Source organism: Mustelus asterias, chromosome 2 (genome assembly GCF_964213995.1).
Source record: "Mustelus asterias chromosome 2, sMusAst1.hap1.1, whole genome shotgun sequence".
NCBI classification, from domain to species: domain Eukaryota; kingdom Metazoa; phylum Chordata; class Chondrichthyes; order Carcharhiniformes; family Triakidae; genus Mustelus; species Mustelus asterias.
This window is the reverse complement of record NC_135802.1, coordinates 9,166,128-9,179,430: the sequence shown is the minus strand read 5'-3', so window position 1 is coordinate 9,179,430 and position 13,303 is coordinate 9,166,128. Positions and strand designations below refer to the sequence as shown.

At 47.4% G+C, this 13,303-nt stretch overlaps 1 protein-coding gene across 1 annotated transcript in view; it reads right to left on the bottom strand.

Moving 5' to 3' along the window:
- Nucleotides 1–36: 36 nt before the first annotated feature.
- The window catches only part of LOC144505228 (GDP-L-fucose synthase-like), a 34,309-nt gene continuing 21,042 nt past the window's right edge, over nucleotides 37–13,303 (bottom strand). Inside the window, exons 8-10 of the mRNA XM_078231243.1 lie at nucleotides 8,881–8,960; nucleotides 7,634–7,733; nucleotides 37–1,764 (exon numbers count right to left, since the gene is read on the bottom strand). Of these exons, the coding sequence (XP_078087369.1) occupies nucleotides 1,709–1,764; nucleotides 7,634–7,733; nucleotides 8,881–8,960 (236 nt within the window). The 3' untranslated portion in view covers nucleotides 37–1,708. The remainder of the gene's footprint in view (nucleotides 1,765–7,633; nucleotides 7,734–8,880; nucleotides 8,961–13,303) is intronic.

Below are 13,303 nucleotides of genomic sequence, written 5' to 3'. Positions count from 1 at the left end.
AGCCCCCCCCCAGTAAATGGACAACACTGGTTTGCTTTCACAGTTGTGCTTTTTAATATTTAAATCACCTTTTGCAAAATAAAATGTACACCTTTTAATTATTTACCAAAACTCAATTTCCCATTCCATAACCAGTTTTCCAAAAGCCATAGCACCAGCTGACATTGTGAAAATATCCTCCCTTTAAAGAATCCTGCATCCACTCCCATTCCACCCTCTACTCACAGCTCAAGCAGCACAAAGTCGGAGTACCATAGCAGAGCGTGCACAGGCTGGTTGCTCATTCCCCTGTGGTGAAGTGACAGAGGCTGGACTGGGGGGACACTGGAGCTCTGCCTTACCCACACAGGAAGCCTCAGCAGCAGGCTATAACAATAGTAAAAGTCTGGGAGAAACAGCAGGAGACACTGCTGTGCATCAGAGGGTGAATACCTTCAGCAAACAAAAAATATACGCCACCCAATAATTTGAATTTGAGAATCAGGAAAATATAGTGTTTAGTAACAGTATCCTGTGCCTACATCATTGCAATCTAAAACCTGTCCTTTTTAATCAAACTGCAAAGGGCTGAGGGGGTATACTTGCTTTCTGCCTGTGGACAGAACCCAATGAGTTCTCACACACACTACAATGTGCTGGGAGCTGGTTCCCAGAATTGGTATTGCACCCCCTGCCACACGACCTCACACCTCCTATTTACATTGAAGCTTGTGCAGAAACCTAATCCAACCCCCTGGGGAAGACACCCTCCCCTCAATCCAGCCTAAGCAGGTTGCAAATTAAAAGTGCTGTTTAAAATAAGATCAACTCTCACTCAAACTATTGACAGGAATTCTATTTGCAAAATAACCAGACTTCCCCAATCCATAGTACAGAGATTCAGCCCCAGTGAAAATATGTTCCAGGATTGCAATGTGTCATTTACCACTTTTTAATTTCTTTAACATTAGCCATAACTGTTTCATCATTAATAGGAACTGCCAAACCTCACCAGACACAAGATACTTCACAGCAATGGATATAGTGTGGTGATGGCTCGGATGAAGGAACTATCAAAAGATATTCACCTGAGGGAGAGGATCCCCACACTTACCAATTGCCCAGATAGATCCCAGCCTCTCCAACACAACCAGCCTTGGTGTCCCTCAGTGAGGAGGGGCAGGGTGTGAATTCCAGTAGGATAGGTGCAGAATGGGGCTGAATTATGACATCTCCTGTAGTCAAATATCCAAAGTCACTTCATGTCTTGCACAAGGTGAGGTGGGCTTGCTGCACCCACAACCCACCTGAACAAATTTCCACTGACAGAGCGTGTTGGTAAACAGGGCAAGGAGAGGGGAGTTAAGAGGAAACTCGAATCAGAAATAGGAGCAAGATTTTGTTTGACAGACAACCCGAGTTAATCAGAGAAACTTACAGCCAACTTCCCCTCAGATACACAGCTGCAGCAAAATAAAGGACAAGGTTCCCTGAACCACCTGAGAGGTGAAGGTGTCTGGATCACCACAGTAAACCCCCGCTGTAATCAGGCAGTGAACTGGGGCAGAGCATCCCAGCAGCACAGATCCCAGCATCAGAGTCAGGATGTGGGCTCCTCCCTCTGAATTAGACCCATAGCCACAATAGATATCTACTTCCAACCCAACCATCACCCTGCATACACATTCCATCAAGGGTCCCACAGGCTGAGCGACTGCCCTCCACTCCTTCATTTCCTCGCCACGTCATAATTGGCCACAAACCAATCGCAGGTCTCCTTGACAGCTGAAACAAATTCAAACCGGTTACTCACTTTCTTTTTAAAAAATCAATGTAGATTCAACTGGTAAATTTGCAGCTGTAAACACACAACACAAGAGGGCAGTGTCAGCACTTACCTTCTGAACCACATCTCCCAGGATCATCTTCAGACCTGACTGGGGTGACACATTCATGAACCCAGCTGGTTTTTTGGGATAATCCTGCCTTTTCTGTGACCCCTTTGCACCTTTTCCTCATATGAGGCCAGCAAAGTGGATTGGGAAAAGCTACTTGTAGGATTATATTTACTGGAGTTCAGAAGACTGACTGGGGTCGCATAGGTTTCTATGGGAGGTTGGGGGGAGAAAGAGAAAGAGAGAGAGTCCAGAACAAGGATCCCAGTCTGAGGATACAGCATAAAGCTTTTAAGACTGAGTACGAACTTCTTCACCTAGAGAGTGGTGAATCTGTGGAATTCACTATCACCGAAAGTAATTGAGGTCAAAACATTGTAGGTTTTCCAAAATAAATTAGAAATAGCTCTTGGGACTAAAGGGATCAAGGGATATGGGGGAAAGGTGGGATCATGCATTGGATGGATGATCAGAATGAATAGCAGAGCAGGACAGATGTGATACCTGTTGGACTTTAACCTGGTGTTGTTAAAACTCTTAGTGTTTACCCCAGTCCAACGCCAGCATCTCCACATCATGAGGATGTAGGAAGTACAGAGGACCAGAGGGACCTTGGGATGCATGTCCATAGATTCTTGAAGGCAGAGGACAGGTAGAAAAGATGGTTAAGAAAGCATACGGGATACTTGCCTTTATTAGCGGAGGCATAGAATGCAAGATCAGGGAGGTTGTGATGGAGCTGTACAAAACGCTGGTTAGGTCACAGCTAGAGTATTGTGTGCAGTTCTGGTCACCACACTAGAGGAAGGATGTGATTGCACTGGAGAGGGTGCAGAGGAGATTCACCAGGATGCTGCCCCGGCTGGAGTGTTTCAGCTATGAAGAGAGGCTGGTTGGGCTGGGGTTGTTTTCCTGAGAGCAGAGAAGGCTGAGGGGAGACCTGATTGAGGTGTACACAATTATGAGGGACACAGATAGGGTGGATAGGAAGAAACTTTTCCCTTTAGTAGAGGGGGTCACTAACCAGGAGGCACAGATTTAAGGAAAGGGGCAGGAGATTGAGGGGATTTGAGGAAAGCCTTTTCACCCAGAGGGTGGAGGGAATCTGGAACTCGCTGCCTGAAAGGGTGGTAGAGGTTACAACATTTAAGAAGCATTTAGATAAGCACTTGAATCTCCATCATATACAAAGCTACGGATCAAGTGCTGTATAATGGGATTAGAATAATGTGTTTAGTTGCCAGCACAGACACGATGGGCTGAAGGGCCTCCCGTGCAAAACTCCATGATTCTAAGAAATTATAAAATTCTTTGATATCAATTCTACCAATGACTGGATTTCATTCTATTTTACAATGTGGCAAGGTGAGTTTTTGAAATTGCCACCTCCAAGCATAGCTACTCCAAACTGAGCCAGTGGGTGGCAGTATAGTCCAATAAACCAACTGGTACGGTAATAATGTTAATGGACTAGTGATCCAAGGGCCTCATTAACAGTCTCTGGTCACAGGTTTAAATTCTACCACAGCTGTGGAATTTAAAGGTAGTTAATTAAAATAAATAAGAACACAAGAAACAGGAGGAGGAGTAGACCACTCGGCCCATCGAGCCTGTTCCACCAGTCAATACCAACATGGCTGATCCTGGGCCTCATCTCCATATCCCTTAATTCCCCGAGAGACCAAACATCTGTTTTAAATATATTCAATGCTGGAGCACCCACAACCCCCTGGGGGAGAGAATGCCAAAGATTCATAAACCTCTGAAAGAAATCTGGAAAAAAGAGCTAGTTTCAGTAAAGACTGTCATTACAAACCATCTAGTTCACATGTGACTCCAGACCCAAGCGCGGTGGCACAGTAGTTAGCACTGCTGCCTCACAGCGCCAGGAACCCGAGTTCAATTCCGGCCTTGGGTGACTGTCTGTGTAGAGCCTGCATGTTCTGCCTGCGTCTGTGCGGGTTTCCTCCGGGTGCTCCGGTTTCCTCCCACAGATGTGCAGGTTAGGGGGATTGGCAATTATCATAGAATCCTACAGTACAGAAGGCGGCCATTTGGCCCATCGAGTCTGCACCGACCACAATCCCACCCAGGGCCCAATCCCCATAACAACATGCATTCACTCAGGCTAATCCCCCCGACACAGGGTCAATTTATCATGGCCAATGCACGTAACCTGCACATCTTTGGAGTGTGGGAGGAAGCAGGAGCACCTGGAGGAAACCCACACAGACACGGGGAGAACGTGCAGACTCCGCACAGACAGTGACCCAAGCTGGGAATTGAACCCGGGTCCCTGGCGCTGTGAGGCAGCGGTGCTAACCACTATGCCACCGTGCCACTCAATCCAATGCCATGTCAAATTGCCCCTTGGTGTCCAAAGGTGTGGGGATTGGGGGTATTATCTGGGTAAATATGTGGGATTACAAGGATGGGGTGGGACTGAGTAAGATGCTCTGTCGGAGAGTCAATGCAGACTCAATGGGCTGAATGGCCTCTTTCTGCAGTGTAGGGATTCTATGAATCTGCGCTCTGAAATGGATTCAAGCCCCACTCAGTTTCTACACTCACAGCTCACCACCGACTCCACGGGAATGAGAGATGAGTAATCCTGCCAGACAGCAGTGCGAGTGTCCTGCTGCCCAGTGCCGAGGTCAGTACCGAGAGCCACAGAGACAGGAACCGCACTGCAACAAATACACCAAGTGGCATCGTCTCACCGAAACATCCAGGGGCAAATGTCGTGCACTTAAACTAAATATATCCTTAGTTACAGCTCGTAAATATAAGACCGTAAGCAATAGAAACAGGAGTAGGCCATTCGGCCCCTCGAGCCTGTTCCACCATTCATGGATGATCCGACAACATTCCTCACGTCCATTTTCCTGCCCTTTCCTTGTAACCCTTGATTCCCTTACTGATCAAGAATCTATCTATCTCAGCATTAAATATACACAAGACTCTGCCCCAAAGCTCTCTGTGGTAAGGAATTCCAAAGACTCTCACCCCTCAGAGAAGAAATTCCTCCTCATCTCAGTCTTAAATTGCTGCCCCTTTATTCTGAGACTCTGCCCCCTGGTCCTAGACTCTCCCAAGAGGGGAAACACCCTCTCGGCATTTATCCTGTCAAAACCCCTTAACAATTCGACATGTTTCAACGAGATCACCCCTCATTCTTCTTAATCCCAATGAGTGGAATCCCAATCCTTCCTCTCAAAACAATCTCTCCATACCGGGGATCATCCCAGTGAACCTTCTCTGAACTGCCTCCAATTAAATATCTTTTCTTAAATAAGTTGAATAAAACTGCTCTCAGTTAGCGTTTTTACAGTGTTTTAATATCTGATGCTTGTTTGTAACTCCAAGCTTGGGAAGTTGAAGGATTTGCCCTTTCCCCCTGAGCGGGAGCTCCGGCAGCACTGGGAGTTTGGCCGTTTTTCACACTGACGCCAGGCAGAGGGCACCAGCTCAGCCGTGCCGGCAGTCACAGGGTAGCCAGCGCCAACCCTTTCCACAGAATCCTACAGTGCAGAAGAGGCCGTTCAGTCCATCGAGTCTGCACCGACGCGCAAAGGCCCAGACCTGCCCACCTAATCTCACTTGCCAGCACTTGGCCCATAGCCCTGAATGTTATGACGTGTCAAGTACTCATCCAGGTACTTTTTAAAGGATATGAGGCATCCCGTCTCCACCACCCTCCCAGGCAACGCATTCCAGACCACATTACTTTACCGGCATCGGTGGAGTTGCGGCCAACTTTGGAGAGGGTGCAGAGGAGGTTTACCAGGATGTTGCCTGGTATGGAGGGGAGATCCTATGAGGAGAGGCTGAGGGATTTGGGATTGTTTTCGCTGGAAAGGCGGCGGCTAAGAGGGGATCTTATTGAAACATATAAGATGATTAGAGGTTTAGATAGGGTGGATAGTGATAGCCTTTTTCCTCTGATGGAGAAATCCAGCACGAGGGGGCATGGCTTTAAATTGAGGGGGGGTAGTTATAGAACCGATGTCAGGGGTAGGTTCTTTACCCAGAGGGTGGTGAGGGATTGGAATGCCCTGCCAGCATCAGTAGTAAATGCGCCTAGTTTGGGGGCGTTTAAGAGATCCGTAGATAGGTTCATGGACGAAAAGAAATTGGTTTAGGTTGGAGGGTCACAGTTTTTTTTTTTAACTGGTCGGTGCAACATCGTGGGCCGAAGGGCCTGTTCTGCGCTGTAATGTTCTATGTTCTATGTTCTATTAACTGGAAGTTGGACGAGCACCGGTCATGTGTGAAAAACTTCCCCTCACATTTCCCCTGTACCTACCCCCCAGCACCTTAAACCTGTGTCCTCTCGTAGCAGACATTTCCACCCTGGGAAAAAGCCTCTGAGAGTCCACCCGATCTATACCTCTCAACATCTTATACACCTCTATTAGGTCTCCTCTCATTCTACGTCTCTCCAAGGAGAAAAGACCGAGCTCCCTCAGCCTATCCTCATAAGGCATGCCTCTCAATCCAGGCAACATCCTTGTAAATCTCCTCTGCACCCTTTCAATCTTTTCCACATCCTTCCTGTAATGAGGTGTCCAGAACTGAGCACAGTACTCCAAGTGGGGTCTGACGAGGGTTTTATATAGCTGCATCATTATCCTCGGACTCCTAAACTCAATCCCTCGATTGATAAAGGCCAGCACACCATACGCCTTCTTAACCACCTCCTCCACCTGTGGGGCCGATTTTAGAGTCCTATGGACCCGGACCCCAAGGTCCTTCTGATCCTCTAAAGTACTAAGAGTCTTTCCCTTCATCCCATTTGACCTGCCAAAGTGGACCACGACGCATTTATCTGGGTTGAAGTCCATCTGCCACTTCTCCGCCCAGTCTTGCATCCTATCTATGTCCCTCTGTAACTTCTGACATCCCTCCAGACTATCCACAACCCCACCAACCGTCGTGTTGTCGGCAAACTTACCAACCCATCCCTCCACTTCCTCATCCAGGTCATTTATGAAAATGACAAACAGTAAGGGTCCCAGAACAGATCCCTGGGGCACACCACTGGTGACCGACCTCCATTTAGAAAAAGACCCATCTATACACACTCTCTGCCTCCTTTGGGCAAGCCAGTTCTGGATCCACAGGGCAGCAGCCCCTTGGATCCCATGCCCTCTCACTTTTTCTAGAAGCCTTGCATGGGGGACCTTATCGAACGCCTTGCTAAAATCCATATAAACCACATCTCATAGAAACTTATAAAATTATAACAGGTTTCGACAGGGTAGATTCAGGAAGAATGTTCCCAATGGTGGGGGAGTCCAGAACTAGGGGTCATAGTTTGAGGATAAGGGGTAAACCTTTTAGAACTGAGGTGAGGAGAAATTTCTTCACCCAGAGGGTGGTGAATGTGTGGAATTCACTCCCACAGAATGTGGTTGAGGCCAAAACGTTTTGTGATTTCAATTAGATCTAGCTTTTGGGGTTAAAAGGATCAAGGGATATGAGGAGAAGGGAGAATCAGGATATTGAATTTGATGATCAGCCATGATCAAAATGAATGGCGGAGCAGGCTCGAAGGGCCGAATGGCCTCCTCCTGCTTCTAGTTTCGATGTAACTCGGGCTGGGCAATAAATGCTGGCCTAGCCAGTGACATCCACACCCTTCGAATGAATAAAACAAATGCATGAACATGTATGAAGTTGGCTGCAGTAGGGTGAGGTTATCGCTGGGATTTACTGATTGTGGAAGAGGTTAGAGTGAGTAAGACACGGAGACTCACCTTGACTGAAGGGGGTGAATTTGAAGTCAGGCAGGTATTTCCTCAGCTTGCTGTTACTGGCTGTCTTCTTGTATTGTCCATCAGACTTGCTGGTGTCAAACTTGATGCTCATCATTAAGGAAAGGGAGAGAGAGAGAAAAAGCAGATAGGACCTCCTCAGCTGCAGACAGCTTTAATCCCTGTGAATCCCAGCCACACGCACACCTCTCGCCGGGGTACAGCTCTGTCAGAACAAGGCACCCCCAGATTCCTCATCCAACTGCTGGCCTGCAATCCAAGCCAGTTAGTGAGATGTGGCAAGCTGATCGACTGTGGAAGGGTGTCACAGGTAGACATTGATCAATCCATCAGGCTGAGTACTCGGGCTGCCAACCCTTCAAGAATTGAGGGTGAATTGTCTGGACACAGAGGTGGACACTCATCAGGACAAACACAAGAATACCAAATTTCAAATGATTACAATTAATACTACAGGACAAAAAGGTGCGCTGGGGCTGGCATTGTCTGGGAGCAAGCAGTGAGGGAGTATAAGCTCCCCAAGCACCGGGTCATTTAGAAAAAGTATTCTTTTTATTTTCGAGAATGGATCTCTGTCTATGAATGGATCTCCATTCTAAAGAGCAAGCCACATTACGGGTCAACTGATTATTTTAAATGGGTTGATAGTGTAGCTGTTAGCACACTCAGGATTGTCCAGCAAGTGCTGCCCAATTAGTCACAGAGGTTTACAGCATGGAAACAGGCCCTTCGGCCCAAATTAATTGCAGAATCATATCAAACAGTCGAGGTTTTGTTTCGGGTTTTGTGAGCAGGGACTGGTTGAGCACAAACTGGTGAGGGAACTTGCTGTTTGATTCAGAAACAAAACTTACTTGATTTTTTTTCCAGTTATAAAAGTTATCAGAGCTGCAGTGGGGAGGACAGACTGTGGCGGTCACTCGAGGACTATTCAATCTCTGCTTTCTCATTGGTTGAAGGGAGACTGGGATTCTCCGGGAATATATCCAGGCTGGATTGGCAACACCGAGCCTGACACAGGAACGGCCGCGCACAGTGACGGGCACGCACTCTGCGGCAGGTCACTATTAAGGGCTTTGGGCCCTGGTTGAGTTGCAATGACTCAATTCCTAAAGCTGGGACTTCCCCCTCCCTGCAGAGCAGACTTGATGGGCCGAATGGCCTAATTCTGCTCCTATATCTTATGGACTAATCAGTAATATAAAGACAGTCACATATATAAAGGATACAATGACCTCTCCTTTGAAATTCATGGCGGCCACGATGCTCTCCGCTGCCTCTTTAATGGATACTTCCTCTTCTTCACCCACTGAAGAGAAACACAGGAAGGTTATCCTCACAGTGACCCTGCACCGACCACCATCCAAAACCCCCAACATCAACTTACATCATCCAACACTGCTCACAAAACCACAGACTTGTTCCAGGGCAGGAGGCTGCTATTTGGCCCATCACATCTGTACTAGCTCTCTGAATGAGCGATTTGCTGAGTGCCATGGCTCACCTTTGCGTCATAACCCTGAACATTCTTCCTTTTCAGATAACCGTCTAATTTCCATTTGAAAGTCTTAACCCTGCCTCCACCACACGGTCAGGCAATGTGGTCCAGATCCTCACCACTAACTGTGTGAAAATACCCTTTTAAGATGGAGGAGAAGAGGAGCTACAAAGAATGAGAAAGTAACAGCAGCCAGTTCAGTTTTAACAACACAAGTAAGGTAGAACAGCACGGGTTAGATACAGAGTAAAGCTTCCTCTACACTGTCCCCATCAAACACTCCCAGGACAGGTACAGCACGGGGTTAGATACAGAGTAAAGCTCCCTCGACACTGACCCCATCAAACACTCCCAGGACAGGTACAGCACGGGGTTCGATACAGAGTAAAGCTCCCACTACATTGTCCCCATCAAACACTCCCAGGACAGATACAGCACGGGGTTCGATACAGAGTAAAGCTCCCACTACATTGTCCCCATCAAATACTCCCAGGACAGATACAGCACGGGGTTAGATACAGAGTAAAGCTCCCTCGACACTGACCCGATGAAACACTCCCAGGACACGTACAGCACGGGGTTAGATACAGAGTAAAACTCCCTCGACACTGACCCCATCAAACACTCCCAGGACACGTACAGCACGGGGTTAGATACAGAGTAAAGCTCCCTCGACACTGACCCGATGAAACACTCCCAGGACACGTACAGCACGGGGTTAGATACAGAGTAAAACTCCCTCGACACTGACCCCATCAAACACTCCCAGGACACGTACAGCACGGGGTTAGATACAGAGTAAAGCTCCCTCGGCACTGACCCCATCAAACACTCCCAGGACACGTACAGCACGGGGTGAGATACAGAGTAAAGCTCCCTCGGCACTGACCCCATCAAACACTCCCAGGACACGTACAGCACGGGGTTAGATACGGAGTAAAGCTCCCTCTACACTGCCTCCATCAAACACTCCCAGGACAGATACAGCACGGTGTTAGATACGGAGTAAAGCTCCCTCTACACTGTCCCCCATCAAACACTCCCAGGACAGGTACAGCACGAGGTTAGATACAGAGTAAAGCTCCCTCTACACTGTCCCCGTCAAACACTCCCAGGACAGGTACAGCACGGGGTTAGATACAGAGGCAACTGAGATGCTGACACATTACATACATAAGAACATAAGAAATAGGAGCAGGAGTAGGCCATCTAGCCCCTCGAGCCTGCCCCGCCATTCAATAAGATCATGGCTGATCTGACGTGGATCAGTACCACTTACCCGCCTGATCCCCATAACCCTTAATTCCCTTACCGATCAGGAATCCATCCATCCGCGCTTTAAACATATTCAGCGAGGTAGCCTCCACCACCTCAGTGGGCAGAGAATTCCAGAGATTCACCACCCTCTGGGAGAAGAAGTTCCTCCTCAACTCTGTCTTAAACCGACCCCCCCTTTATTTTGAGGCTGTGTCCTCTAGTTTTATCTTCCTTACTAAGTGGAAAGAATCTCTCCGCCTCCACCCTATCCAGCCCCCGCATTATCTTATAAGTCTCCAATAGATCCCCCCTCATCCTTCTAAACTCCAACGAGTACAAACCCAATCTCCTCAGCCTCTCCTCATAATCCAAACCCCTCATCTCCGGTATCAACCTGGTGAACCTTCTCTGCACTCCCTCCAATGCCAATATATCCTTCCTCATATAAGGGGACCAATACTGCACACAGTATTCCAGCTGCGGCCTCACCAATGCCCTGTACAGGTGCATCAAGACATCCCTGCTTTTATATTCTATCCCCTTCGCAATATAGGCCAACATCCCATTTGCCTTCTTGATCACCTGTTGTACCTGCAGACTGGGCTTTTGCGTCTCATGCACAAGGACCCCCAGGTCCCTTTGCACGGTAGCATGTTTTAATTTGTTTCCATTGAGATAATAATCCCATGTTATTATTTCCTCCAAAGTGTATAACCTCGCATTTATCAACGTTATACTCCATTTGCCATATCCTCGCCCACTCACTCAGCCTGTCCAAATCTCTCTGCAGATCTTCTCCGTCCTCCACACGATTCACTTTTCCACTTATCTTTGTGTCGTCTGCAAACTTCGTTACCCTACACTCCGTCCCCTCCTCCAGATCATCTATATAAATGGTAAACAGTTGCGGCCCGAGTACCGATCCCTGCGGCACGCCACTAGTTACCTTCCTCCAACCGGAAAAACACCCATTTATTCCGACTCTTTGCTTCCTGTCGGATAGCCAGTCCCCAATCCACTTTAACACACTACCCCCAACTCCGTGTGCCCTAATCTTCTTCAGCAGCCTTTTATGGGGCACCTTATCAAACGCCTTCTGGAAATCCAAAAACACCGCATCCACCGGTTCTCCTCCATCAACCGCCCTCGTCACATCTTCATAAAAATCCAACATGTTCGTCAAGCACGACTTTCCCCTCATGAATCCATGCTGCGTCTGATTGATCGAACCATTTCTATCCAGATGCCCTGCTATCTCCTCTTTAATAATGGATTCCAGCATTTTCCCTACTACAGACGTTAAGCTGACCGGCCTATAGTTACCCGCCTTTTGTCTCCTTCCTTTTTTAAACAGCGGCGTAACATTAGCCGTTTTCCAATCAACCGGCACTACCCCAGAATGCAACGAGTTTTGATAAATAATCACTAACGCATCCACTATTACCTCTGACATTTCTTTCAATACCCTGGGATGCATTCCATCCGGACCCGGGGACTTGTCCACCTTCAGTCCCATTAGTCTACCCAGCACTGCCTCTCTGGTAACATTAATCGTATTAAGTATTTCTCCTGCTGCCAACCCTCTATCGTTAATATTTGGCAAACTATTTGTGTCCTCCACCGTGAAGACCGACACAAAAAACTTATTTAAAGACTCAGCCATATCCTCATTTCCCACTATTAACTCCCCCCTCTCGTCCTCCAAGGGTCCAACATTCACTCTAGCCACTCTATTCCTTTTTATATATTTCTAAAAACTTTTACTATCATTTTTTATATTAATTGCTAGCCTAGCTTCATAGTCTATCCTTCCTTTCTTTATCGCTTTCTTAGTCTCTCTTTGTTGTTTCTTAAATTTTTCCCAATCACTTGTTTCTCCACTATTTTTGGCCACTCTGTACGCAGCTGTTTTTATTTTAATACTCTCCTTTATTTCCTTCGTTATCCACGGCTGGTTCTCCCTTTTCTTACAATCCTTGTTTTTTGCTGGAATATATTTTTGCTGAGAACTGAAAAGGATCTCCTTAAAAATCCTCCACTGTTCCTCAGCTATCCTACCTGCCAGCCTGCTCTCCCAGTCTACCTTAGCCAATTCATCCCTCATCCTATCATATTTCCCTCTGTTCAAACAGAGGACACTGGTTTGGGACCAAACTTTCTCCTCTTCCATCTGAATCAGAAATTCGACCATATTGTGGTCACTAGACCCAAGAGGGTCCTTCACAATAAGATCCTTAATTCTACCTACCTCGTTACACAATACCAGATCCAAAATAGCTCGTTCCCTCGTCGGTTCCGTAACATGCTGTTCAAGGAAACTATCCCGACAGCATTCTAAGAACTCTTCCTCCATTCCACCCTTACCGACTTGAGTCTGCCAGTCAATGTGCATGTTGAAGTCCCCCATGATTATTGCCGTTCCGTTTTTACACGCATCCCTTATCTGCTTGTTTATAGCCCTCCCTACCTCAACATTATACGATACGATAGGAGCTGACTCCCAGGCTCTCCCCACAGAACACCCCGAGTCCGTACGCATGTGGGATTTTCAAGTCAACTCTCCAGAATCACCGCAACCACCCCAATAGCCTGATCCAAAAAAATAACACCCTTGCTGGGGAAAGCATCGAGCCCATTCGCTGTTCCCTAACACACATCAAATGCCAAGAGACTATTCAACTATGGAAAGCATCACAACTGGCCCTTAGCCAATAGTGCGGACTCTTATTAACTCAGAGAACACCTTACTGACAGAGATATGAAGCTGTTTGCGGGGGGTGGGGGGTGGTGGGAGTTCGGAGGGGTTTGAACTCAGTAACTACCCCCTCCTCAATGAGCATTTCTGCAGTGTGAGAGATTAGGCAGTGAATTCACAGGACATAATCAGACAAAGCATT